Here is a 27,956-nt window from a genome sequence, read left to right as displayed (position 1 = left end):
CTTCGGGGCGGGTCCCATCACAGTTTATGAGCCAGCAGGGTGGTCAGCTTGATCTTGCCATCCATGGAGGCAGTGAGGCACGTCCCGCAGTCCATGGCCGTGCTCCAGTCCACAGTGACCACAGGGGCTCGGTGGCCGCCCAGGCTCAAGCAGCTCTCCAGAACCTTCTCATCCCCGCCCAGCTGCAAGATAGGAGAGGAGGCGTCAGCAGGCACTGTTCACAAACACAGCCACTTTATCCACCAAACTGCCTCGAGTCTGGGGGCTGCCCCCCCACTGTGAGGCCTTCCCCGGGCACATACGCCCACCTTTGCCTTCCAGAAGATTTCAGTTTAATTTCTTGGGCCGGGAAATGCCTTCACTGTCCTGACTATAGTCACTCCTTTGTCTTAGGTGGAAAACAGTATCCTATGCTCGAGAAGACAAGAGAATGTTCTCTGCCACCTTTAACTTGCTGTGGGCCACTGCCTTCTGCACCCACCCCAAACTACACCAGTACTCTTCCTACATGGCTTACTGCTCCCCAGCATCAGATCATGCATCTGCTGCTGTTCCCATTTGCTTCCCCCAGGAACACAGGCTGCAGGAGGGCAGGAGGCTGGTCCGCTCCTGCATCGGCCAGCACAGTGCTGCCACACGCGGGCCACCCAGGATGTGTGAGCCCGGCTCTCCCTTGCCCGCCAGCACCAGCCTCCCGGGACTCAGCCCACAGCCATGAAGAGTCGGAAGGGAACAGGACGGGGAGGTCAGGAGCACAGTGAATAAAGACCAATCCAGTGACAGTCAACACCCATGAGTAGGGAACCGAAGTCGCTGGCCTTCGTGGAGAAAACATCTTTAAAAATCATAGATTGTTTAAAGATTGTAAAAATGGGATCTAAAGCTCCTTATATTCCTTAAGTAACTAGACCCCATAACTGGCATTTCAAAAATTATACAGAGGGAAATCTTCCAACCCATTAACTGGTTACGGAGCAAGTGTGATGGCAAATCGTCAGCTCACAGTAGCCACCCTGGCTCAAGCAGAATGCCAGAACCTTCTCCTCCCCAGCCAGCTGCAAGAGGACAGGAGAGGGGGCACTGCGGACAAACAACAAAGGCTGGTCGGGACAAATAACAAGGGACAAAGGCTCATGATTAAAAATACACAAACATAGGGGCGCCTGGGTGGCTCAGTCGTTAAGTGTCTGCCTTCGGCTCAGGTCATGATCCCAGGGTCCTGGGATCGAGCCGTGCATCGGGCTCCCTGCTCCACGGGAAGCCTGCTTCTCCCTCTCCCACTCCCCCTGCTTGTGTTCCTTCTCTGGCTGTCTCTCTCTGTCAAATAAATAAATAAAATCTTTAAAAAAAAAAAAAATACACAAACATACACACAACACACATAAAATCATACACAGAGCAAAGGATAGCCTAACAAACTCAGTTTTTAAATAATAAAATACAATCAGGCTTGCAAACACAAAGCTTTTTATAGCATCTTCTAATAGAAATTACAAGGAATTACAGAGCTAATTTTAAGAAGGCAAAAGCCACTCAATGCATCACCATCTGTAGAAAAGAGGAACCTCCCTGATGGTAAGCCCGGATTACCCGGTGCCACGCTCCGGACCAGCAGTCTAGACGGCTCCTGACGCGACCCCTCTGCGCTCCCCCTCCGCTCCCCCCATTCCAGTGCTCTCACTTGCCTCTATCCCTGTGGGGCCCCAAGGCCTGCCTCACTCCCCGTCCTCCCCAACTCCTCCTCCGAAGGCCTCAAATCCATAGACCACCCTCCCCGCCCCCACAGGGGTCTCCCCTGAGGACCCAGCCCCTGCCCAGCTGCCTCCGATCAGAACCCTGCCCTGCCCTGTCCCTGGTGTTGGTGTTTTGCGTGTGAGCCCCACGAGAGCAGGGTCGCACCCTCCCCTGTGTGCGCTCCAGAGCCGAGGCCGACAGCTGCACGTGACTGCCATCCACAGCACGGCTGTCCACTAACCGGTGAGCCGGCGTAATGAGGGCACGGACAGCCCCCAGGCAGAGAACATTCTTCTTGTGTCTCTACACCTACAGACTAAATAAACACTACCACTAGGCAAAGAGTTACCACTGAGGCTAAGAACTGGTTTGCGTGGTTACCAAAAACATATGCTTAGGAGCACCTGGGTGCTTCAGTCAGTTAAGTGGCCGCCTTCGGCTCAGGTCATGATCCCCAGGTCCTGGGCTCGAGTCCCGTCAGGCTCCCTGCTCAGCGAGGGGTCTGCTTCTCCCTCTGCCCCTCCCCCACTGCTCGTGTGTGTGTGTGTGTGTGTGTGTGTGTGTGTGTGTGTGTGAAAAACAAAAAAACAAACATATGCTTAGACTACAACTCAAATCCTCATCACTAGTCTGTTTGATAATACTAGTAAAATAGAAGAGGTTTATAATTTCAGACAATTGTACAAAAAAGTACATGAACCAGAGAAGCTCAGACATGAGAATTAAAACAAGCACATAAACTGAGGGACAAAACGTGGACCACTTACATCCTGGTGTGATAAATCACACCCCAGATTTCTGCCTTGGCCATGGACTGTAATGTCCGTGACCCACGGGACCTCCAATAAACTACAGACGTCTACACCAGATCAGAGTCACTAAAGCAGATCACGGAAGCACTTGCCCGTGCGCAGTGCGTTCCCCTAACCCAACACACTTCCCAACGGTTCTCCCTATTTCTTCACATTTTCTGTAACTGATATTATTCCCAAGGAACAAAAGCAGAGAAGGGCCAAAATCTTGTCAAACAACCGCAAATGGACAAGTAGAGAAAAGGATGAGTGTCGCCGCCCTGTCCCCACCCCCGAGCTGAGGATCAGCGCCCTTGCCCGGCCTGCAGCCACAAGGCGCCATCCACCCTGGGTCAGAGGCTTCTCCACACTCAGCGCCCTCAGCCCACACCTCCAGGAGGAACCTCCCTGCCCACCGAGACCGCCCCCCCCCCCCCCCCCCGCCCCCCCCCCCCCCCCCCCCCCCCCCCCCCCCCCCCCCCCCCCCGGTACCTTGTAGATGGCACCCCCCGTGGCAGAACATGTCAGCATGTAATTTCCCTCTGAGTCAAAAGCGAAGAGTCGGCCCCGGGGGACCTGAACCTGCTTGTAGCCGCTGTAACCCGACAGCACGAAGGGGCCCGTGGCGTCGGAGGGGAGGCCATACTCAGACACCTTCAGGCCACTCCTGTGGATGTTCCACTGGATGAACTGTAACCACAAAGCACAACGTTAATGCTCTTTCAGCGGCGGAGAGGGGCGGGCCTGGGAGGAGGAGGGTGGATCCCAGGGCAGAGGTGGTGGGTTGACAGGCCACCAGGAAAGGTAGTGGGATGACCCCTCAGTCTGTCCTTTCCCAACACAATTCAAACATTTTTTTAGAGAAGAACATCTTAGAAAGAGCCCGTAACTTCACAGCAGAGCATGAACTTTCTCTCTGGCCTGACTCAGGAGAGGAAAAGGGTAGGCAACTGCCCATGTTTGGATTCCCGTCTCTCAAGCAGGGGGAATGTTCCAAGTGATCATTATGATTACTGCTGCTGTTGTTGTTTCTAGGGTTAGAACCCAACTGGGTTTTTCCGGCTTAGAAGAGAGGATAAATTCCAAATATGTTCCCACTGTCTCAGTGGTGTAATCAATTCAACATGAGCAGTACCATTAAAAACTAGCTTCACAGACTGTAGTGTAATAATCCTTTAGTCTACACCGTGGACAAGCCGCCTGTGTGACCACCTCTTCACTGAGAATCCTACTCAAATAAATAGGAGGTCAAGCTTTAACTTAAAAATCCCTTCCCATAGTTTTCAAATGAAGAACTTACTTTGTAATTACAGTTTTCAATGAATAATACAGGCACACAGTGTAAAATCCAAAGGTACAGGAGGGTATACACACGGAGACCAAGTCTTCCTCTCTCCTCTGCCTGCCAGCCTCCCACCCCCAGCTCCCTTTCCATGGATCCGAACGTGTCCTTCCAGAAAGAACACGTACGGAGGCACTTATCTTCACTTTTTATCCCGCTCCCCCCAACCGCCGCTTCCTTTTGACTCCACTCAGGCCTATCTGCACTGCCCCTAGGAAGAAACTCGACACATCATGCTGTGACACCCGATGACCTAGGTCAGCCCAACCCGGGCCCTACGCTGGACCCCCCCTCATCCACCTAGAGTGGGAAGAGTCACTTCTGCTACAACTAGGAGGGAGGCTGGGTTCTCCCCTTTCCTCATCGCCAACTCCCACTACGCCTGTTCACACCTCACGACAGTGCCGAGACTGGTGACTTTGGCCGCCCCCCTTGTACGGATGACACGCTGCAGCAGAGAGGGGCCTGAGGCAGAGAGCCGCTAAAGGGCACGGTCAGGATTCATCTCAGGCCCTCATGCTATTCTGGTGCTCTCTGGAATCTCGGATGCCGAAGCCAGAGGAAAAGAGTTCGGGTCAAACTGCGGCTGCCACCTACCTTCCCGTCCTGGCCGATACTGTACACGGTGTTCTCGTCGTAACTGAACTCCACCGAGTAGACCTCCCCGCAGTGGGCCTTCCAGCTCATGGCGCACTCGTGCTGCTGCATATCTGAGGCGATGAGATGCCGCTAAGACCCCACCCGGGCCCTGGGGAGGCATCCGCCCACGCCAGGAGGCGTCTCTTGCCCTCCTCCCAAAGGGCGGGAGGGCAGAGGGCCTCCTGGAGCCTCCAGGTATCAGAGAGCTGGCCCCTGCCAAAAAGCTCTTCCGGTGTGCTCATTCTCTCCTCCAGCGTATTAATCAGCGATTTAACATTTCTAAAATTGAAGCTTTTCTCCCTGGGTCAAAAATGAGGTTCAGGAATCCCTGGGCAGAACCTGAGCTCGTCTGGGAAGCGCACAAGTCTAGGAAGACAAACAAATCCTTCCGAGGCGGCCTCTGTAAGGTCCCACAGGGCGCCTGGGGGATCTGCTAGACACGGTCCCTGGTTCCCTCCCAGACTCTCAGAGTCTCCTGGGGCGGGTCTGCATGGGGCTCTTCAAGCAGCGTGCCGGATAACTCCGCTGCACACCGTCCTAATGCTCTTACCAGAAGGCACTAGCCACGCTGAGCGGATGGCACGGCCTTACTCTCACGTGTCCTCCTAGATCTCACTCAGGCCACAGGACTCGGATCACACAGCGCCAGACTCAAGGCCTGCTAAGCCCCACCACTCCCAGGTCCACGGACACCAACCGTGTGCAAGGGGACTGATTACAGAGGTTTTGAAAAGAGCAGACTTGGACCAAAGTTAAGCTCTGTTTCAAGCATCCCGAATTGGGTGGGCTTCTGCAATAGCTTCTAGTCCAGCCAGCAAAAATGCAACTCTCCTCTCTGGGCCGCTAAAGGAGGGCACCAGACGGCCACGAGCACAGCTGCTTACCAAACAGCCGGATGACGCCGTCAGCTGCCCCTGTGACCAGCAGGTTCCCGTTGTGATTGAAGGCTGTGCAGTTGATGGCAATGGGCTCGGGGTCCAGAGAGAACTGGAGCTAGTTAAAAACAAAAAGAAACAAACAAAACCTAACTAAATTTGAAATTGTAGGAGAATAACCACCCAATATTCAAGACAAATCTCTCTGAAAACGGAAGAAGATCAAGATTGGGGAGGGTGCATGAGAACATGAAAAGTGCTGGAAGGTTCCACTTTCCAACTGTGACCGTACCTAGGTGCTCACATTATAGCTTCATTTCTCATTATACTGCACACCTCTGACTGCAAGATTCTTTTGCATGTACTCCATATTTCATTAAAACTTTAAAGACAACAAGTAAACATAAAACTACCCAAAGTGCCTTCGAGGCAAAGAGAAAGACGAAGAAGGATCTAACTAAGCTGGGCTGTACATGGGAAAGCACTGAGAGGTGCTGGAGGACAGATGTGTGCCAGATGGGGCGGGGAAGACCTCTCCCTCGGGGGACAGCGCAGGACACAGCCCAAAGCTGGAGCAGTGGGGAGGGCAGACTGCGGGGGCCCTGAGGGAGTATGGACGGGAAGTCTGGAAGAACAGGGAGTGGTGTGACATGTTCCGGGGTCTGTCGTTCCCCGCAGCGGGTCAGGGGCACCACCGCAGGAGGTCATGCGGCGTCCAGCGAGGGGCACTCAAGAGCCGGTCTAGGGCATGTCCCTGGAAGCGCACAGAAGTGGGCCGAATGGAAACAGTTTGCAGGTGGAGTTGACAATGTCTGCTCACGCGCTCTGCCCGGTGAGGGAGAAGGGTGGCTCCAGAAAGGCACGCAGTTTCTCAGTGGGGCGCATTTGCCAAGATAAGGAAAACTTGGGAGGAGAATAGACATGGCAGGGCACGGTGGGCGAGAATTCTGGTGGGGCCCTGACCCCTGCGCTCTGGGGAGACGCCCAGAGGGGAATGCACCCCATCTCTACAGGCAGGTGCAGGGAGGTGCGACACAGCCCATCTATAGGACAGGGACCCTTCCTGGCATCCAGTGACCTTGGAAACCCATTTGTTCAACGCAAGGGCCACACCACGTTTGCGCCCCAAAACTAATTTCAATAAGAAACATCATGCCTTCTAAATGTGTGCGTTTACACATCATTTCTCTCTCTGGGGGCTGAGGGTCACAGCAGCAAGCACCTGCCACGGTAGGTGGGTAGTCCTCGGCTCCCGAGGCAGGTGGGCCAGGTGGCCCCGCGAGCCAGCTTCCGCATGGCTGTCACTTCTCAAGAACCTGCACATGTCCCCACTACCTCCAGCTGCTGCTGGCAACTTCATGCAATGCTACGTTAATGGGGAGTCAGAGACTCCACTTGTCTCCTAAAAAACAAGCCACTTGATTGCGTAACACAAAGTGAAAGAAGCCAATCTGACCATGCTGTAAAATTCCAACTTCATGATGTGACGGAGAAAGCAAAGCTATGAAGACAGTATAAAGACCGGCAGCTGCCAAGGTCTGAGGGGCAGGGGGATGAGCAGGAGCACAGGGGATCTTCAGGCTGCTTTTAGTGAAAACGGCCTGTGTGGTACCGTAATGGTGGATACACGTCCTCATACATTTGTCCGAACCCAGACAGTGTACGATACCAAGACAGAGCCCGAAGGCAGGCTGGGAGCATGAGGTGATCAGCTGTGTCACTGGGGGGCCTCTGTTGTAACCAGGGTGCCGCTCTGCTGGGGGGCCCAGCAGCGGGTAAATGGGAGATCTCTGGACCCTCCTCCCAATCTTGACGTGAACCAGAACTGCTCAAAAAAAAGTTTTAAAGCCTTTCAATATAAACAAAATTAAATTTAAAAAACTTTTAATAAACCACAAGGGCGCTCTGATAGGCTGTGTGTGACTTCTAAGTCTGTGGCACAATTCTGGATGACTTCAGTTGCTAGCAACCTGCCCAACGGGAGCGTTACTACTTTTCAACACTTCAACTTTGAACCTGCTTCACCAGCTGAAATCTGAGGAGACTAGTGCTCGCTTCGGCAGCACGTATACTGAAATCTGAGGAGACCGAAGCAAAGAGAGGATGAGGCTCATCAGAAAGACAGCGCTACCGCAGGAGCGGGACCCCACACAGACCCATGGGGAGACCCCCAGGGGCAGGGCCTGCACCTGCTGCTTCATGGTTTTCGTGTCCCACAGCAGCAGCTTGCCGGGAACCTGGTTAGTAGCCTTGCTGCCGATATCCGGAGCGGAGAAGTCCACCTGGGAAGCGAGGCTCGGAGCGGCGGCCGAACAGACGAAGGAGGCCCCGTTGGGGCTGCAGGCAAGCGACAGGATTCTGCAATACACGTGGGGCCGGGTCAGCACTCCGCCTGCCCCCAGAGGAAGACCGGCTTCAGCTCTGAGGCGGGTCCTGCCGCGGGGATGGGGCGGGAGGCCCAGCACAGGACCAGGCCCCGCAGAGCACGGCGGCTGTGGCCGTGGCCTCCCACTCACCTGGGCATATCATCATTGATGCTGATCTCACACAGATTCTTCTTGGCTTCCGTGTCATAAAGACGCACCGTCCCCACACCACTGCCCAGCAAGAGCTGGAATGAGAAGGGGCGGGGGTGCAAAGCACAGCACGGGGCTCAGGCCGGGTCAGGGAGGACCACTGCGGGGCCAGGCCCACTGTGGGGTGCGGGTCTGGGCAGGCTGCAGGGGTGAGGCCCCGCCTCCGCCTACCTCCCCACACTCAGGTGAAATCTGGCTAACATGGGCCTCATTTAAAAATTACATGAAGACATCAGAGGTGACCTTGAACAGAAGCGGAACTTCAAAAGGAATCTATGGACTGGGAGAGAGGTATCGCCTCAGATACACCTGGAACTGTGCTGGCTCATTAAATGAGGCCCTCTGACCTTCCCTCCCTTTCTGCCAGTTTTAAATCCCGGCTGTGCCTGTCCTCCCTTCTTGCTCCTCATCTACCCACCACACCTCTCTGGGTACTGGCCCTTGGCTGCCTGCCCCAGTGGCACGTGCTGGGGACAGCTCTGGCTCTGGGCCTATAATGCCTCCAGAAAAAGTAGAAAAGGCTATCCTTGCCTTCAGGCATTTGTGATTTACTGGGTAAGAAGCTTCAAAGATAATAATGGGTACGGCCAGAAGAAAGCACCAGAAGCAGGTCTGAGGATATCCCCCAGGAATATTACTTACTTTCTGACCTCAAACTAACACTGGCAAATTAATATGTTTACAGGGTAAGCTCTGAGATCCTAGTACCACAAGGATAATTCCTGCAGGTTGTCAAAAAATTATTAAAAAACAAAACCAAACCAATGAGGTTTGCCCCTTGGGCTGCCTTGTATGGTCTCCTCGGAACGGAGTACAATGAAAGAAAACACTATGAATCAACTTTACCTCCTTAACTACAAAGCCTCTCTCAAACAGTGAAGTCCAAAAGGGAAAAGAACACTGTACTATGTACTAATAGCACTGTAGTAGACCTGTGGGGACCCCAAACAGGACACCATCCCCACCAGCCTAAGCTGCTACCCCGGGAGCCTGCCACGGGGAGGGGTCTCAGCAGTAGGAGGGGCAACTGAGAACGTTCGTCATGGGTTGTCAGAAACTGGACAGATGACAGGAGCTGACGGGGGAGAACGGGAGGCAAGCTGGTGTCTCCCCAGCCAGAGAGGAAGAAGCACTCCCCCACCAGACAGGTTTTCCAGGTCCCACTACCATCGGATTTCAATTCCTGTGTATCCAATAACCTCCCTGCTGCCCCCAAACACGAGCCTGCCGGGACAGTCTGGATGTGCGTCATTAAGAGAGCCAGTAAGAGAGAAGGGAGGGGCTGGGTTTGGCTGCCTCAGCTCAGCCTGCGGTGCCAGGTGCCGGGGGACGGCCTCGGGAACGCCTCACTTAGACGGCAACAAGGTGGGCATCACTCACCAGCCTGTCCCGCTTGGTGGCCCACTCCAGGGACAGCAGCGGCGACTTGGAAATGGATGACGCTTTGGTCTGCATGATGGGGTTGAAGGACCACACTTTGATGACCCCATCTACGTCTAAGCTGGCGACCCTCCTCCCCGAGCAGTCCACTCTAAGACGGAAGAGAGAAGGAGGCCGTTATCATCCTTGCCTGAGCCCACCATCCTCTTCGGCTAGCGCCCAGAGCATTGCTTTGCTGACTTCTCAACTGTTTCCCAAACTGCCTACACTCCGAGGATGGGCGTGGGCTATCTCTAGAAGTATTCATTCAGTCACCTGCCCAAGAACTACGTGCGCAGGACCTGCTCTGTGCTGAGCCCTGTGGGAAAGAGCGGGCATGGAGCAGCGGGGAGGCGCACGCGGCCCCACGCCCGGGCAGCGGCGCCTCCCGCGGCGGGGCTCCAGAGCCACCGGGGCCACGGCAGGGAGCCCCCCACTCTCTGCAGACCACACTCCGTGAGGCCTTCTCACAGACGTCATGCTTTTACCACGCGTGACTAAAAACTTGTACATGGTGAAGGTGTACCGAAAAGTAAAGCAACATAAAGCAAATTAAAATTAAGTCTCAGGGAGTTCAAATAAAAGGTAACTTGTTCCTAAAACTCAGAGTCCCACCGTGAGAAAGGACAGAGAGGCTACCCCCGCCAAGAGCAGCTGTCCAGCCCTCCTCGGACTCTGGAGGGATGACTGTGGTCCGTCAGGGACCATCCCACCGGGTGGACCTCCTGCCTGCCACACCTTCACACGCACAGCAGGACAAGCCAGGCTTCCCAGCGAGCCAGCCCCTCCAGCCCAGTCGGCACTTTCCCTGCCGGGGGCCTCCCCCTGACCCCCAGACCCCAGCCCACCTGCAGTGCATGATGGAGGAGTGGTGCTCCCCGTACTCCTCCTGCCCCAGCACAATGAACGGCTGCTCAGGGCGGGCCCCTCCGCCCTCGGCACCCGCTGCAGAAGCCCGCGTCAGCGTCTCCAGCGCCTCCACGCGGAGCTCTGGGCAGGGCTCGGCCTCTGGGCCACTAGCCTCGGCCTTCTTCTCTGCGCTCTGGGACAAGCAAAGTGGGGACAAGTCAGCTGTGAGCGGTCCGCACATCTGGGGACCCGCTGCAGGACAGCTAGGATGCCAGGCCACCGCCTGCTGGGGGAGGCTCTCAGTGGGCACAGGCTCTAGAAGAAAGAGCTCTGGATGCCGAGAGCAGCACCCAGCTTGTCCCAGGACAGGCAGGCTCCTGCTCTGCCAATGGCCCCTCTCTGGAGACCTTCCCCCTCTCATAGGCCCTGCTGAGGGGGTAGTGGGCCATGGGCACCCTCGGCCTGTCACAGCTGACACGACGCAGGACAGGCCGACAATAAAAATTAGCGAGCACCTAGTAAGTGCCAGGCACTGTGTGACTACATTTGATTCGCGCATTTAATCCTGCCCCAAACCATCTGAGATCCTATTATTAACCCCATCTGATGACTGTGGAAACTAAGACTGAAAGCAGAAAGTTAAGTAACCTGCCCAAGGTCAGGAGCTGGCAAGGGGCAGACCCGGATGTGAAGCCAGGTCAGAGGTAGGCCCCGCCCCTCACCAGCACCCCACCGCGCCGGTGCCAAGAGACCGAGGCGCCTGGCCAGACGCAAAGATGGAGACCCGAGGACAGCCGCAGCGCCAGAACAAGGCCGGGCCCCGGAGGGCACCCCGCACACCCTGCCGCCTGGCGGGTCCGCAGCTGCCTTGGTCTCTGCCTCGCCGGTGCGCTGAGTGTTGGCCACCATGACTACGACTGTTCCCCCAGACATAACGCGGGCCAGGGGGCACCCGCCAGGGCAAACTCCGCCACCCCCCCACGGCTCCTGAGGCTCTTCGGAGTGCTCCTCGGCGTCTCAGAAAGCACAGTCCCACAGCAAAAATGTAACAGCGGGAGACAGACCTCCAAGCTCAGACTGGCGCCTTCGGGGGGCGGCTGAGCTCAGGTGCGTCTCTAATCCGACGGTGTGGGAACGGGACACCCTGAGGTCAGAGCCGTGGGGGTCTACGCCATCAGACTGCAGCGGCGCAGGGCTGGGAAGCAGCATGAGCGCTTCTGAAATTGGCAAGAAGCCCCAAACAGGGGATAAGTGGTCAACAAGGTGACTTAGCCAGTAAATCCCTCGGGCGTTTCCCTTCAATCCGGAGTAGGTGACAGAAAGAGAAGCAGCTTTACTGCCAGCAAGAGCAGACCCTGACCCATTTTCGGGAGAGAGGGGAGTCCCAGGGCTCAGCGCGGCAAGGGGCCAGGCGGCAGCACAACTCGGCGCGACAGGGCAGCGTCTCCAGCGGGGGATGCGGGAGGAAGGGACCCTGTGACGGAGCGAGGCTGGGTGATTCTGGGTTAAAGCAAGGGGAGCAGGTCTCTCTGGCCAAGCCTCAGGGAACCTGTGACCCGCGAACCATATTACGCAGAAATCAGGAGAGGTAAGCGCGCGCTCTGCGGCACCCCATCTGCATGCACGGCCCCCCAGAGTAGCCACACCATGTCCCCACAGGCACTCGTCCGCTGCCAAGACCACGCCGTACCTGCAAAGTCATAGAGAAGAGCTCCTTCCTCTCTTTGCCGTGGTCCTGCAGGCGCCGCTGCCGGTGCTGCGACCAGCTGGACTCCCCGGACGCCAGCCCGCTCAAGAGGCTCTTCCCGTCGCGGGGCCCGCACGCAGCGTCCTTTCCCTTAGCGGCCTAGAGGGCGAGACGCCGGGCGGTGAAGTGTCGCTTCCTGCCTGAGCGCAGGCCGTGACCCCTCAGCCAGGGGGCAGCTTCGCTACCCCACAGCTCCTGGGTAAGGTTCCTCCAGGGCGGTGCTGAGAGGTAGTTAGAATGTTACCGTCTCAGCCTAGGGGTGAGTCAGGAGTGGAACACGAGCAGTCTGGACCCCCTCCTTTCGGTTCTCCACTCCCCTGCTATAAGAGGTAGGTCACCAGCACTCCTCAGCCTGCCATACCCTTCACCTGCAGACAGACAGACACATACAACTCCCTCATCTAACCAGAACAATTAACTCTAGCTGGGGGGAGGAGACCCGTGCTTACTAAGCGATGACTATGAGAGGGGTCAGGCCCTATGCTAGGTGTCAGAAACATCCGCAAGCAACTCTATGTTTGGGCAATACAAAAAAAAAAAAAAAATTATGCAACATACAATCACCTCTCTGGAGGCAAAAAGGAACACAAAGCCCTCTCTTGTTTGGGGCCAAGTGTATGACTAAGCCAGCTAATGTTAACAAATACTGAGGTATTTGGAAATGATTACTAGGCAATCAGAAATTCTTAACAGAAATTGTTGGAAACTCAAGGACCTTTGAGCAAGATACACTGGACAGGAAAGAAACTGGCACCTTCTGGCCCCTTTTCATGGCAGGAGTGATAAAGTCGACCACGGTTACAGCAAATGAATTCAATAATCCCCACCCACTTCCATGGGGAGAAGATTCTTAATCTAGAGCCTTTTTATTTTTTAATTTTTTTAAAAAGATGTATTTATGAGAGCGAGCGAGCATGGGGGGGAGGGGGGAGGGAGAGAAAGAATCCCAAGCAGACTCCCTGCTGAGCACAGTGGCGGACTTGGGGCTCGATCCCATGACCCTGAGATCATGACCTGAGCTGAAACCGAGAGTTGGACGCTCAAGCGACTGAGCCACCCAGGCGCCCCTAGAGCCTTTTTAAAAGGAGATGTCACCTCATCCTTTCCAGATTATCTGGCTGGGCTGTTTCCAACCTTATTCCCACAAACTGTGATGGTCAAAACTGCTCCCCTCCCTCCGCCTTATGTTACACTCTGAGCAAAGGGATCTGGATGCAAACAGCCACTCAGGTTTGAGACCAACCTCTTGGCAAGTCATCTGCACACAAGACATAAGTCAAGGGAACAAACTCAACCGAAGTCTGCTTGTTGCTTTCTACTTCTTCTACTTCCTAGTTTTCATGTTAATACTAAACAACTTAAAACAATTAACACAGATTCCTTGGGACCCCGGAGCCATGGGAAGAGTTAAAAAGGAAATTTTAAAGGACTATGAGTTCACATGGAGCCTAACTGTAGCTGACCTTCACGGTGTTGGTTTTTTCTGTTTTTCTGACTGAGGTGATCTCAAGTGTATCCACTCATGCTTGTGACAGAGGTTTCTTCTAGGGAAAGTATTTGATTCTCCACATTCTGGCTTATTTTAGGAGAAGTAGGGTTCTTAGTCAAGATAAAAGAGATCACCTAAAAAGAAAACCCATGACAATAATAGCATCAAAATAGATTACTCATTGAATGCTGACCATATAGAAGGCACTGTGCTAAGAACTTTACAAATGTTCCCTTAACATAAAGATGAGGACACTACTTTAACATGAGGAAGTGAGGCTTAGGTTAAGTTACTGCTCACACAAGGAGAAGTGGACAGAGGTGGAATTCCCACCCAAATCTGACAGCAAACCCCACGCTCTGAGAAACCTGATGAAAGCAATAGCATGAAAAGAGCACAAAGAAGAATGTGACAGTGAATAGAAAAGATGAAAAAAAAAAAAAAGAAAAGAGAAGAAGAAATGTCATGTTCCCAGAGCTAAATAACATAACAAAGACAAGGCCCTTCTCACAGTACTTCTGGCCATTCTTGAGAAGTAACTCATGGTTTGTGGAACCCTGAAGAGGTTCCACAGTTTTAGAAAGTGCAAGGAGACTTCTCTTACCTACCCACAAGTAAGAGGTGGTCAAGATATACGAGGAGGTCTTGAAACTATGGCGTACCTCACATGGCCCCCAGGTGGGCTGTGCTCACTCCCTGGGACGTGATCCAAGGGTGCCGGCCCTCATTATACGAATCCATTGATTCCTCCCCATATCTCTGATCAAGAGGGCAAATCAGACTGAAGACTTCCACAAGGGTAGCTATACTTGTATCAAAATAGACTTTAAGCCAAAGACTATGATAACAAAGAAGGTCATTATGTAATGATGAAGGGGTCCATCCAGTGAGAGGATAGGACACTTGTAAGTATTTATGCACCTGACATAGGACCACCTAAATACATATAGCAAATACCAAGGAGAAATAGGCAGCACCTTCAACAATGGAGAGACCATCTGGACAGAAAACCAATAAGGAAACACTGCACTTGAACTACATTTCAGACGGACTTTTAGATGGACCTAAAAGACAGACACAAAACGTTCCATCCAAAAGCAGAATATACATCCTTCTCAAGCACATGGAACATTTCCAGGGTGGATCACATGTTAGGCCACAAAACAAGGCTTAATAAATTTGAGAAGACTGAAATCATGTCAGGCATCAATCATATCAAACTACAAGTCAACCGTAAGAAAATCTAAAACTTCACAAGTATGTGGAGATTAAACAACATGTTCCTGAACAACCAATGGATCAAAGCAGAAATCAGAAAGAGAAACTAAAAAATACCTTGAGAGAAAATGGAAAACTCATGCACCAACACTGAAAAGATGCAGCAGGAGCAGCTCTAAGAGGGAAATTCATAGCGACAAATGCCTGCACCAAGAAACAAGAAAGATCTCAAAGGAACAACTTCCTCGAGGAACTAGAAAAACAAAGGAAGCCCAAAGTTAGAAAAAAAAGGAAATAATGAAGATCAGAATGAAAATAATGAAATAGAGACTAAAAAGACAACATAAATGATCAATAGCCAGTTTTTTAAAAGATAAACAAAATAGACAAACCTCTACCAAGAGAAAAAGAGGACTCAAAAATAAATAAATAAATGAAGAATTCCAAAACACGTCTCTAAAAGCTCTCACATTCTAATAGAAAAGACAAAAAAACCGACAGTAGAGGCCACGTTTTCTGGTTAAACGTGGCTATGGCAACTCCACAGTCAGCTATGTACACAGCAGGGAAGAGAAGGAAGATCCCTTTCCTGGGTTGACAGCTATTTTCCAAAATAATGGGATCCAGGCAAGTGAGGAAGTCTCAAAAAGCCTGGACCAACTATTATGCAATTGTGACAGATTTATCAGCCTGACCAAGAGATCTTTACACTGGACATTGGAGAAGAAAAGGGAAAAGGATCCATACAATATCGCATTCATGCCCTGGAAGTACGTGGACCACAGCGGATCCAGCCTGGCACCCAAGGGTGGGGAATGCCACAGAGGGCAGACAGGTACTCTGTGGCCACTCCCTTCCTCCCCTGCTTCCCCGCTACACCTGAGAAATGGTGTCTCTTCTCTTTTCAGTGCTAAGTCTTAAGAGCATTCAATGAGCCCATACTGATGGAAGAGAGAGGCTTGAAATGGACTTCAAATTCCTCTAGCTGATACAAAAGTCACTTGTAGCACTTCCCCAGCCCAGACAGGACATACAACATGAAGAACAAAGGCAGCGCTTCCCTCCAAGTCAGGATGGCAAGGAAGTTTCCGGTAGGTCCTCAGGTAAGGGCTGGCCCATCCTCCAAAATGAAAATTCAAACAGGTGTCAACAAAAGGCACCACAATGAACTGAAAAACTGCTTTTATAATGAGAGAGTAAGAGCCATGGACCTACATGTGACCTATCAGATCTGGCTTAGAGTGTCTCCTTCAGCTGCATCTCATTATTTACTCAAGAAGGGTGAACAACAACAAAAAACGATAATGTACTAAAAGCTGATGAACGCAGCTCTCCACGGAACACTTTAATAAGTAGGTTAAGGTAAACTTGTGTCTAGCTACAACTGTACCTAACTTAAACAAATGTTTACTGTGATGAAACTGGTAACTCACAGTTTTGAAAGTAAACCTCATAAGTCTTAACTACCAGATTCACATAACATTCCAAATGGTCCAAATTATATTGTCATATTCCATCACAATCTACCTGTCTTCTACAGTTCAGAACAAATATTTTAACCTGTGTTTTATCACTTCACCTTTGCTTCACTCTCTGGAGAGAGAGAGAAATTAATTTTCAGTGGCCTGAGCAGAGTTTACCAAGCAGTCACCCAGATGGGGCAGGAAACAGGTTCCAGTAATCTGGTCTCACCTGAAGTAAAACAAAGCTACCCAGAAGACAGGACCTCATCACACATAAAATTATAGACCAAAAGTCGTGGGAAAGGGCTCCCTTTTCCTCCATCCTATTAAAATCCATGGAAACAGCCCCAAGGGCAACTGTTCTTACCACTGATGTCTCAGTAGCTATGAAGTAATTTGATGCTAATAAGAGAGACAAATGCAGAAGTCTGCTTTCTTTACATTGCAGCCAATTAAAGGTTATCTCTATAATAACTGGCAGTCCATCGCTTCCTGAGCAGGAGTGGAAGGAGCGGCACCAGAAGGCTGGAGGGAGGATGGAGTGCAAGTGCAGGCTGGGTGAGCCAGCGGCGCAGGTGCCCTCAGGCACCATGGTAACAGAGATCCCCGAGGAGCTTGGGAGCTGTGGTTTTAGAGTTACTTCCATTTGTTTCTTAAATTCTGCCTCCAGAGTCCTATAAAGCCCAGAGTGCATCACCATACATTGTGCCATGGATAATGCCATGAACATTTCAGGAGTAATGACCAACAGTTACAACGACCCATCACAAGTAGGCAAAATGCTGACGTGATTGAAATGTACAATGTTATATATAAATAATTATTTAAAACAGGAAAGCCGGATTATTTTATTTATTGCTAATATAATAACACAGCTTCTGTTTTTCTTTTGCTTCTTCATTAATAATAAAGGGAGAAAAAGAGCCCTGTTGTGTCAGAAGTGAAAAAAAGACTCCGTGCTTCATAGGCACTAACAAAGCAATGTGGCTCATTAAAAAGCCAATGTCATTTTCTGTAAGTTAAAAGCAATGTATCATTAAAATCACAGGAAGCAATCATACAAGTAACTGCATTTGGTACTGGTAAGAGAGCACATCGAATTGTACACTCAAATTTGGCGTATTAATTGTAACAGAAGACTTAAAACATTAGAATGTGCCCCAGAGGTGGGGGAGCAGGATGGTGAGGGGTGTAGAAATCATGCCATATGGGAAAACAGTGGAAGGGAGATGGAAGAATGAACAGAGAGTGCTCAGCATGGAAAGACAGGAAATGTCCTAACAAAAAGCCTTATCCTATGTAGCTCAAAGGGCAAAAGTAAGATCAGCAAATAAAAATTATAGAGGTTTCTACAAACAGCTAACAGGCAAACAACCCCACATCAACAAGTAGTGAGCTCCACATCACAGGAGGCAATCAATCAGGATGTGCTCCTCTACAAAACAGGAAGGGGTGCCAAATGATCTTTAAGCTTCCTCCAACTCTAGACTTCTGATTTTCTTGAACCTCAAATACACTAGTTATTTTCAGAATTGAAACATCAATGCAGAGTCTAATTAACAAATTAATAAAACCACAAGTGACCCACCACTGGATTTTTCAGATGGTAGACCTCTATCGCCCCCATTCATGGAATGGAAAGAGAGCTACCTTCACTCTGTTAACATACCATGCACACAGTGACCCAACTTCTGTTGGAATATATTTTAGAGGCAAGGACTGCTTGCTGAGAACTGCATTCTCACCCTCATCCCTTGAACATGAACTGCACACACAATTTCCAATCCCATTCCCATCTCACGATGTGACACTTAGTTCCTGAACACATGAAGAACAAAGCCGCAGGCTTAACCCCAAAGAATCCATCCTCGTATTTTCTTTCATCTTAAGTCAATGAAACTGAATTTCACAATTTCATGCATTTTTCAAGAGACCTAGCGCCCCATCCATCATCTATTACACTTAGAAAATATTGAACTGTGACAGAGATTGGCAGAGCAAATGGTAAAACTTACTCAGCCACATTCCACAGAACTGGAATTCCGAAAAACAGCCGTGGGTATCACCAGGATGGCTCTGTGCCGGCCACAGGCCTCCTGAAAGCCAGGTGGGAGTCATTTTGCATGGCTGGCGCCTCGGGTCTCAGAGCTGAGTCGGGGACCCGGGTAGGCCAGGGCCTTCACTAATACGACCAGCACTGCTACAATGTCCTGGGGGTGCCCAGTGCAATGAATTCTCCCCCCAGGCAGGACATGTATTCGTCGCATCCCAAGCAAATCGGGGTGACTTTAAGCCATCTGAGCGAGGACGCTCAACAAGGAGCCGGGGCCGAAAGCACATCGCCTGACTCCAAAGCCTGCCCTCTTTCCTCTCCAGTGTCCTGCTCGGCGGCTGCCCTTCCACAGCAGAACAGCCCCGCCAGCCCTGGGGCAGATCCCCCGCTTCCCGGCTGCAGGGGGCAGCCCCGAACTGCTGCGTCACTTGCAACCGTTCTCAAGCCAAGGGTGGTAGGAGAGGAAGCCAGCGATTATGACGACTGACTTTATCTGTAACAAATAAAAATACATTAAAGGAGAAAGGATCCCTGTCCAAGCAATGAAGCGTAACGGTGGGTCTGTTAAACTTTCACTCCGGAAGGCACTGCTGAAAGCAATGAATTCTGACCATCTCGGCCAGGAAAACTCCTCAGTGGGACCCACGGCTGTTTTGGACATGAACTGGCGTAAAAGAGAAATTCTCTTGCGAGCTTCTATAAAAGCGAAAAATAGCCAAAGGCCTTTGCGGAATCAGTAAACCCCAACTTGTAAAAGCAATGCACTAATTCAGAAGTAACTCTAATTTACTCCTTCTCTATACACTGCTTTAGATCACCAAAAATTCAAAATTCCAGAATTGCTTGAATTCACCCTCAAGCCACCACATCCCAGTCACAAGCTCTCATGAGTTCAGAGCAACTTATGAGGAAAAGGGAAGAGATTCAAAGCGCCCTTCTCACTGCCAGGCAGCCGCTCCCCTGGCTGTCACAGGCTTTCATGCTCTGCACGGGAGTGCGGGCGGTGTAGAGGGCAGGGGGCTGGGGGAGAGGTCCCTCCAGGGCACACGAGGGTCTGAGACCTGGCTCACAGCACCCGCCCCCCCCGCCCCCCCTCACTGTGCCCCTCCCCAGACGGGAGAGGGGAAGGGGGGCGGGCGGAGGCTGTGCGAGGTGGACTTCCTCCTCACTGCCTCAGTGCCCCCACTCTACTCTTCTCTATGCAGCGCCGACACGTAAGTGTGAGAGGAAGGAAGAAAGGGAGCGAGATGTGAAGTCAGGACCTCACCAGCATACCAGAGAAATCAGTCCTAAGGAGAGAACAAACAAGGTCCGAAAGTGCAGTCAGCTGTCAGGGGCCTCTTGGCAGGAGTTAGAAAGGCAGGCCCTGCGCTCACCTGGCCACCGAACGGCTCCTTCTTGGCCGAGCTCTGAGCCTGAGAGGGACCCTGGGCAGGCGACAACCTTGAGGGGCTCTTCTTACTCTGAGGCAGCAGTGAGGACAGGAAACCCACTCGAGGCGACTGGGACAGGGAAGTGTTCCTCTGGCTGCACACCATGGCTCTGGACAAGCAGACACACAAGGTCACAGGGCTGGAGGGGGACCCGAGGGAAGCCAAAGCACAGATGGCACCGGATGGCACCAGGTTCGTGGCCCGGCGTTCAGGCGGCATTATCCTTGGGACGGTTTCCTGTACCCAAGGGAGCCGGCAACCTCTCTGGCACAACGGGGACGCCCGCGGCACTCTGAGGGCGGAGGCAGGGCTCGGAGCTGCGCTGCCCACTAGCCCCCCGCTACACGGGCCGCTGAGCCCCTGAAATGCGGTCAGTCCCAAGTGCGATGTGCTGGAGAGCAGAACACACACTGGAATTCAAGCCTCAGCATGAAAATGGTGCAAAATATCTCCCGAATCCTTTGTTTCTATTCATCCCACGCTGAAATGATGTTGTGGACATATTGGGCTAAATAAAATACGTCATAAAATTAACTGCACCTGTTTGTTTTTACTTGGTTGAAGTACAAATTTTTAAGGGATGTTTCTGGCTTGCCCTTGATTTCCACCCGACCGGGCTAGCTGAGATACTAGAGCAGTTTCACCCGGTACAGCACTCGGCCACATGTAGGTTTGGAATCTGCCTGCCTGGCTTTGCATCCTGACTCACCAGCTGTGTGACCACTCTGTGCCTCAGTTTCTTCAACTGCTACATTATTCTCATCAGCTGGGGCCTCTACTTTATTTTTTTATTTTTTTAAAGATTTTTTTTTTTTTATTTCTTTATTTGAGAGAGAGAGAATGAGAGAGAAAGCACATGAGAGGGGGGAGGGTCAGAGGGAGAAGCAGACTCCCCGCCGAGCAGGGAGCCCGATGCGGGACTCGATCCAGGGACTCCAGGATCATGACCTGAGCCGAAGGCAGTCGCTTAACCAACTGAGCCACCCAGGCGCCCTGGGGCCTCTACTTTAACTGGCTGTATTTTAAGGTTGCCTCTCTTCCCCTCTGCCTACCTCTTCAAACCCTTGGATGGGAGCAAGCTTCCACCACAGACTGCATCCAACCTGTTGGGTGCCAATCTTTTCATCTTCGAGGCACTCCTTCCCACACACACACACACACACACACACACACACACACTTCCAGAGGCTTTACAACAGCGTCTGTGTTTATTTATCCAGATGTGCATCTGGATGTGCGGGCCCCCTCCCTCGGGGCAGGTTCAGAGGCTAGAAGGCCTTAAAAGCCAGGGGATTTTACTCAGAAAGCTCAGGCGGGAACAGCGAGAGCCAAGGAGGCACTCTGGCAATTCTGTGTCACCAGAAACAGGGGGGTCAGGGTGAGGTGACAGGGGACAGAGGAGAGGAGGGACCCCCCCTGCCCCCAGGCAGGCACACACTCACAGTTCCGAGTCCCCCAGGCGGTCCATGTTGGAGACATAAGGAGGCAATCTGTGCTGGACCAAGGCCTCCCCCTCCTCAGGCTGCAGCTCTTCTTTCTTCAGGCGGTGGATTTCAGCTTGCAAGGCGAAAAGCTACGGGGCGGTAGAGCGAGTTAGATGGTGCTCTCACCTCATCTTCCCTCCGCTAAGGAGCAGGGGGCACATCACGTCCAACACCCAACCTCGCCGGCTCCAGAGGCCCCTGGGCATGGGCCTCGGGGTGCCGGCCTCACCCTCTGCTCACCGCCGAGCGGGAGAACGGGCCAGTGCTAGCTGTCCCTTCACTGCACTGAGGTGAGGAGCCAACAGCCGTCAGACACACAGATCCCACTTTTCCATCATCTGACTTGCTTCTCCTTGAATTCATTACATATACATTTCCTCCTGAATTATATATATACATATATATACATGCACCCAAAATGCAAACAGCTTATAATCTTCCTTTTTCTGGAAATATGACCTCCAGTTGCCTTAATTTCAAAAACAGAGAAGCGCTCCTCAGATAAAATGTAAAGGCAAATGTGGGTCCCCTGGCTCCATCGTTTTACCCAAGTAGAGGCTCACAGAGCTGAGCAGAACAATGAAATTATATGTGGGTTGTTTACAACCCAGATGTGGATATATAGGACTGCGGGTACGAAAGAGACATAGGAAAGCACATAGTCTTTCTCCTCTCAAAGTTCATTACCATTGCTGTTGTTCTTGCTACACATGGGACTTAAAATATGAACCTGACCTCTGGTTTCCAGAGACTATTACAGCCCCCAAAGCTCCATACTGACTCTCTGGTGACTCACTTGCATCTGAGATCAGTGCTTTCCTATTTTTAATCAGCCCTCCACCACCACTACCTAATTTCACACACGAAAAGCAGAAGTTCTTCCCAAGAAGCAAGCGTGTTCAGAACAAACCTTCTGGCGAAGAACTTCATTTTCTTCTTGAACCTGGTTTGTCCTCTGGCATTCCGCATCAAAGTTCAGGATCACGGGAACTGGTGCACAAAGTTAAAGAAAAAGCCTGCCTGCGAAATGCTTAATAAAAGCCCTTCCCAAACTCTTGACACAGCAGCAAAACCATTAAACACGAGTCACAGGGAGCAGAGGACAGACTTGGTCCTGCAGCCTCTCCACAGCTGTATGGTGTCTCTCCCCTGAGCTGGGTCTGGCCTTCCTCCAGAGACTCACAGACACTCGCGCCAATCTGGCTGGTCAGCCCACAGAGAGGACGTGAATCTAAACCTGAGCGTTTTCTCCCAAACACCAGCAGTAAGGAGCTCACATTCACTGGGCTTTGCAGCCAGTGCAAGCCAGAGCAAGGTCAGTGCAGCCACTGAGAAGCAATCCCAGGGGCCACCTGGTCTACCATCTGGGCAGAAGGCTCGGCCACTTGGCTTGCCCCTCCCCAGAGCGAACCTCTTCCTAGCAAAGGTGTAGACTGAGGAGAGAGCTTTCTGCACACTGGACAGTCCCATGCCATGCTATGAATATCCACGTTCTAGGTCAGGGTGTCAGCCTTTCCCACCACCTTAAACAGCTTCAGTCAAGAGGAGTACAAAGGGCCTCAGTCCTGGGGAAGTGAACCGTGGCTCAAATGTGTGTGACCTAGTTTGCAGGGCACTGTCTTGCACTGAAAAGACCTTCAGTGACATTTCCAATTTCCCTAGAGGGCCCATATGGTCATGTCATAACCAATGGGCTGAGCCCCCTGCTAGTTTAGCCTGAAAGCCCTCAGGATAAAAAGCAGCAGGGGATTCTATACCTGGCAAGGGTGGAATTCACACTCAGACCCACAGCACAAAAGGGGCACCCTTCCTACCTCCACCAGCTGTCCCTCCCAGAGGCCAAAATGGCCACCTGTGGGCAGGCCTCTACAACACCCCATTTATCAGTGACTCACCAGGCAGCTCCCTTCAAACCAGATTCCCTTCTCCTCCTCTAGGATTCCAGCCTAAAGAGCATGAGCATTAGGGGATGTCCTGGGCCTCAAGAATGCAGGCTTTCTAAGACAAAATGGTAAACATGGTGGACTACAAATTATTTACATTCTCCCTCTCTTAAATATCCATACACTTTTTCTGAAAGATGCTCTGTTTTCTAGCAAGTTGAGGAACACTGAGGTCACTGTCAGGGAGTGACCCAAACGCGAACACAGGAAGGAGGTTCTAGCCCAAGAAGTATTCTGACCTGCTACCTGATCTCAACAAAGGCAAGTAATACCCTCAAGGGCACAGGGCTTGCCCAGACAGGGTATTCTCAAGGCTGGTCAGTGGCACTGAGCAGCAGCTGCCTACCAACCCCTGCACCTGCTCAGCCGTACGTGAGGGCTCCTGGCAGAGCCAGGCATTGTACCCCACTGCTATGACTGTCCCCGCTCATGCATGTCAGCTGTTACTTCAGCAGCGGCACAATGGAGATTTATGATTACCTGGCCTGCTGACAAAAATAACCACAATCTGTCCAGCCCCCTCATGTAACACATGACAACGATGCTTGGGCATTTTGTAGAAGAAACAATTGCATCAAGAGCAGCGGCCACTGATCACGTTGTCTGGAAGCCCCAGACCAAGCCCACAGCCCCAGGTGGTTGAGAGGATATGCATGCACTGAAACAGGACGCTCAGGAAGTTGTGCAGGGACACAATGAAGGTATCGGCCCACTGTCGAGAGAAGTAGGTAGCAAAGGTGGGGTTGGTGTCTGGGGATGGCAGGAAGGGCAGGACAAACCAATCCTTCCACTCAGCCTGGTTCTGGAGCTCTGTGGCCTGCTTTGCAAAGAACTCTTGAGCTTTGTCATTTCTGTTTGTCTGCCAAGACAAAGAGGACATAGCAAGAAGGAGTAAGAGACAGAAGTCCAGAATTAAGATTTGTCATTAGTGCACAAAAGAGCGCCTCTGGATATCAGCCTGCCAGGTAAGTAGCCAAATATAATATACAAATGCCATAAAGGACGTCACTTTTCTCAAGTTCCTTGCAATTTCCAAGAAGCTGGTTTAAACTGAAGCCCCGAAGATAAATGCCATCCTAAAAATTAATTCCTAGTTGATTTTCAAATAATCTAAGTGACTTATTCCCCCAGGTGAGCTATAATCTTTATTACTCAAACTTTCACCCAGCTACTTATATCCTTTGAAACACCACCCAGGCTTATGTGCTTAAAACAAGAGAGGAAACAGGAATGAGGAAGACAAGTCAGCTGATCTACAGATGAGAAGGGGAAAAAAAGGTAGGAAAACAGTCAAAAATAATTTGCACTGTGACTGTTCCACCCTTTCCCAGAGGAACACAGAGAGTCCTCCCTAGAAATTAAAAGAAAATCTATTTCAGGGTCAAAGAACTCTCTCCAAGGAATCCCTGAAGGAACAAGCACCTGGATGGTGTAGACGAGATAAAATCGGAACAGGCTGGTTTTCAGCTTGTTGATGGTGGGTCTATATATATCCTCCAAGCGGCTGAAGAGCCGCCGTTCCAGATAACTCCAATAATCCCGAAGGGCAGCCAAGTCATACACCTGCATTAACTGCTGCAGCTGGTCCACAATCTTGTCCACCTGGTGGAGAAAGACGGGATGGAGAAGGTGGTGAAGGACAAGAGGGAATTTTCCCATCACTTTACAGAGCTAATACAGCTTTTTCCTCCTGCTGTGGCTTCTGAATGTTAGAGGTGTTTTTTTTTTTTAAATTAACAATCTATAAAACGTTCAAAACATAGTAATGTAATAGCTTTTGAGTTATTTTCTGATGTTAGATATGTGGTTTGACCCCCTAGCAAGCATGGAAATTTCAAGCGTAAAAGCACAGAGCAGGAGACCTGAGTCTAGGTCTTGGATCAGTGTCTGGCTTACTCAAGCAACTTGACAATGTTACTTCGACTCTTTGGTCTCCGATGCCTAAGATTTCAGAAAACAAAAACAGAGAGACAACCTCCATCACCCTCCTCCCAGCTCCACCATTCCAGGAGTCCTAGACTCACGGAGAGATGCACGGACTGACTCCTTCAAGTCAGGGAAGCTCCACCAAAGCCCTGGCAGTTGCTCAGACTGTCAGCCAAAGAAGTCACCTCTGTGTGAGAAATCACACCGGAGGACACAGTCTGGAAAAGGTTTTAGATGCCAATCCAACACCCCCATCTTACAGAGCAGGACACTGCGGCTTGGACAGCTGGAATCATTTGCTTTTGCCACTGATACTGCTAACTTTGGCAAGACAAGAACCCAGGTCTCCTAACCTCCCCAGGGCTCTTGCTGCTAGCTCACTGCCTCTCAGTTCACCTGTCAACACCAATTAGACTCAGCAAACACACAAATCACACACATATACATTCCAAGAACTTCTCAACAGAAAATCATGTCTGAGCAGGGGAAATATAATGTTTTCAAATGTACAAGGTCTTCCTCAACTGCGGAGACAAAATTGCCAGTAAGTCACCCACAATGCCATTTTAAACAAACACCAGAAGATACCTGAACCCAGCTAACATTTTGGGCTGCAGATCCCTTTGCTCTCAGTGCTAACTTTTGAATATTTCTGTTGCCCAAACTTAACTATCTACCCAACCTTAGCTCCTAAAACCCTTATCTCCAACCTGGCCAGATGACCAGCATCTGCTTGGAGGCTGGAGTGGAGGACAGACACCTGCACCAGGAGTCAGGGCACCTGGGCTCCAGCCTCAGCGATGCTCCTGACTCGCTGGGAAACTTCAGGCAAGTCACGTCCCCTCCTTAGGACCTCAGTTCCTCATGTGTCAAGCGAGGGCCAGACGCGCTGATGTCAACGGTCCCCCCCCGGCGCGGTGACAGCGCCGCTCCCGCTCCGGAGGGCATGGGGGGGAGCCCGCTCCGGTCTCCCTCGGGGCCGCCTCTGCCCGCACCGCGCCCGCCGGCCCCTCACCCGGAACCCTTTCTCCTTGTCCGCCTTGATCTCGGCGTCCAGCTGCCGCAGCGTGTGAGTAAAGCCGCGGAAGAGCAGGTACTCCCGGACCAGCTCGTCAGTACGCTCCACGGCCTCCGCCATCGCTGCGCCAGCGCCGTGAGCGGTGGCGGCACGCGAGGGACGGAGGGGCTGGGCCTGGGCCGCGCAGGGCGGGGCCGGGAGCCGGCGCCAATCACGTCACGCCGCGGCCCGCCTACCAGCCCGCACGCATCGCGCGCCGCGCGCCTGTGGCCCCGCCTCGGCCCCGCCCCCAGCCCCGCCCAGCCGCTTCCGTCAGCATCAGTCTCCGGGAAGAGCGACGGGACCACCCGTTGCTCGCGTGGGTTTCAAGGCGTCCCTGACGCCGGCTTTGTGATCTGAGTTATTGAAAGTGGCGGCTGCCGTCCAAGTCAAGTAGGGTTGGACCTTGGAGAACATCCCAGATAGTCACGAGGCGGGCAGGGGGTGAGGTGCTCTGCTCATTGGCATTCCATAGCGGATTCCTCTGTGCCGTGTCCTCGTTTTACAAATAAGGGAACCTGCAGTCCGGAGGTAAAGTGACTTAAGTGCAGTCACGCAACTAGGTGTGTCAATTAGAGAGTTCTAGAGAAAAGCCTTGCTTTCATTAGTAAGCCTAATCAACTACGTTGCAAGATAACCAAGATAAAAGAAAAAAGCAAATTTCAGAACAGTCTGTACACTACGGTCCAAGTTTCTTGTTTTTTTTTAAAAAAAGTATACGTGTATATGTTTGTGTGTACATTTTAAAACTTAAGGAAGATTATACTCTCACCGCTTGTTTTAAGAGGTGAGACTATGAGGTACTTTCACTTCCTGTTTTTTACTTTTGTTTGAAATAGTTATAAACTAGTTTTATATATTTATAAATATTTTTTAAGCAGGGAAATAGCCAGTATCTTTGAGCCTTCCATTTCTCCTCTGTAAAATAGTGACAATGATACCTACCTTGCAGAGTAATGAAAATTTAGTAAGATAATGTATGTAAAAAATTTAGCATAATGAATAGTCCATCATTAAAATGCAGTATTCATTCCCTTCTTCTTTCTAGTGGCATGGCTTTCTGTGTTTATCAAAGTACAACTCAGAATCATTACTGCCACTTTGTCCAGACCCTCCCACCCAAGTATATGGAAATTTAACTCCAAAGGGGCTCTGATGTGCACCAGAGAGCCCCGAAAAGATACCAGGGAGCAAGCCACAGTAAGACAAGTTTCACCCTCTGCCTGCTTTAGCTGTCTTCACAGGTGTCAGCATCCCCTAGGCAACCAGCCTTGACCCACAGGGCACGGAAGGAAAGTCGCCTCTGTGACTGCTGGGAGGACCAGACCAAAATCCTACTTTGACTGGTATCTCAGATCATCAAAACAGAGCTTGGAAAATCCCAAAAAGGAGCAACCGCTAAGACCTTTGCCAACAGGAATGTTGCTAATTAGATTCTTCTAAGGTACCTGCAGCGCTCAACCACCGGAGCAACACATGAAGGAGGCTCCACGCATTTGTGCTAATGTCGCCTCCGAAAGGCTCTCTCCGGCCATCGTGTACAAAAGAGCAGTACTCTCATCTCCAGAATTCTTATCCCCCTTGCCCTGCTGTATCTTTCTCCACAGCACTTCTCACAGTCTGACAAACTAGATATTTTCTTTATTCTCTGTCTCCCCTCTACACTAAAATATAAGCTGCATGAAAGCAGAGATTTTTGTCTGGATTGTTTGCTGCTATATCCTCAGAACCTAGAACAGTGTCTGCCTTATAGGAGATGCACAATAAGTATTTGTTGAGTGTATGAATGAGGGCAATTTCAGTGAGGGCCCAGGCACCTTCAAGCAGGATCGCCCTGCTAGAGGGAATATAAACTCTTGGATCACTCCCATGTATAGGCTCCGTGGGCTTCTGACCAACCAGTTCCCTGTCCAGAGCA

The 27,956-nt window shown here is 51.3% G+C and overlaps 1 protein-coding gene across 4 annotated transcripts; it reads right to left on the bottom strand.

Moving 5' to 3' along the window:
- WDR91 (WD repeat domain 91) lies at positions 1-26,173 on the bottom strand. Of its 4 annotated transcripts, none has more exons than XM_032401523.1 (15): positions 25,997-26,173; positions 24,478-24,657; positions 23,707-23,914; positions 22,023-22,105; positions 21,071-21,201; positions 19,572-19,737; positions 11,916-12,071; positions 10,225-10,418; positions 9,338-9,488; positions 7,898-7,992; positions 7,571-7,739; positions 5,391-5,499; positions 4,465-4,577; positions 3,018-3,215; positions 1-182 (listed from the first exon to the last, which is right to left on the bottom strand). In XM_032401523.1, exons 1-15 carry the CDS (start codon positions 26,117-26,119, stop codon positions 18-20), a joined length of 2,241 nt encoding a protein of 746 aa, XP_032257414.1. In that variant the 5' UTR covers positions 26,120-26,173; the 3' UTR covers positions 1-17. The 4 variants fall into 4 exon arrangements, with proteins under 4 accessions (XP_032257414.1, XP_032257415.1, XP_032257416.1 ...); XM_032401524.1 differs by having other exon boundaries at positions 24,478-25,168; positions 25,997-26,084; XM_032401525.1 differs by lacking the exon at positions 25,997-26,173 and adding an exon at positions 25,080-25,990.
- Positions 26,174-27,956: the final 1,783 nt, after the last annotated feature.

The sequence above is a fragment of the Phoca vitulina genome, unplaced genomic scaffold (genome assembly GCF_004348235.1).
Source record: "Phoca vitulina isolate PV1807 unplaced genomic scaffold, GSC_HSeal_1.0 scaffold4, whole genome shotgun sequence".
Lineage (NCBI taxonomy): Eukaryota > Metazoa > Chordata > Mammalia > Carnivora > Phocidae > Phoca > Phoca vitulina.
Note: the sequence above shows the minus strand (reverse complement) of the source record. Positions and strands in the feature narration are given on the sequence as shown.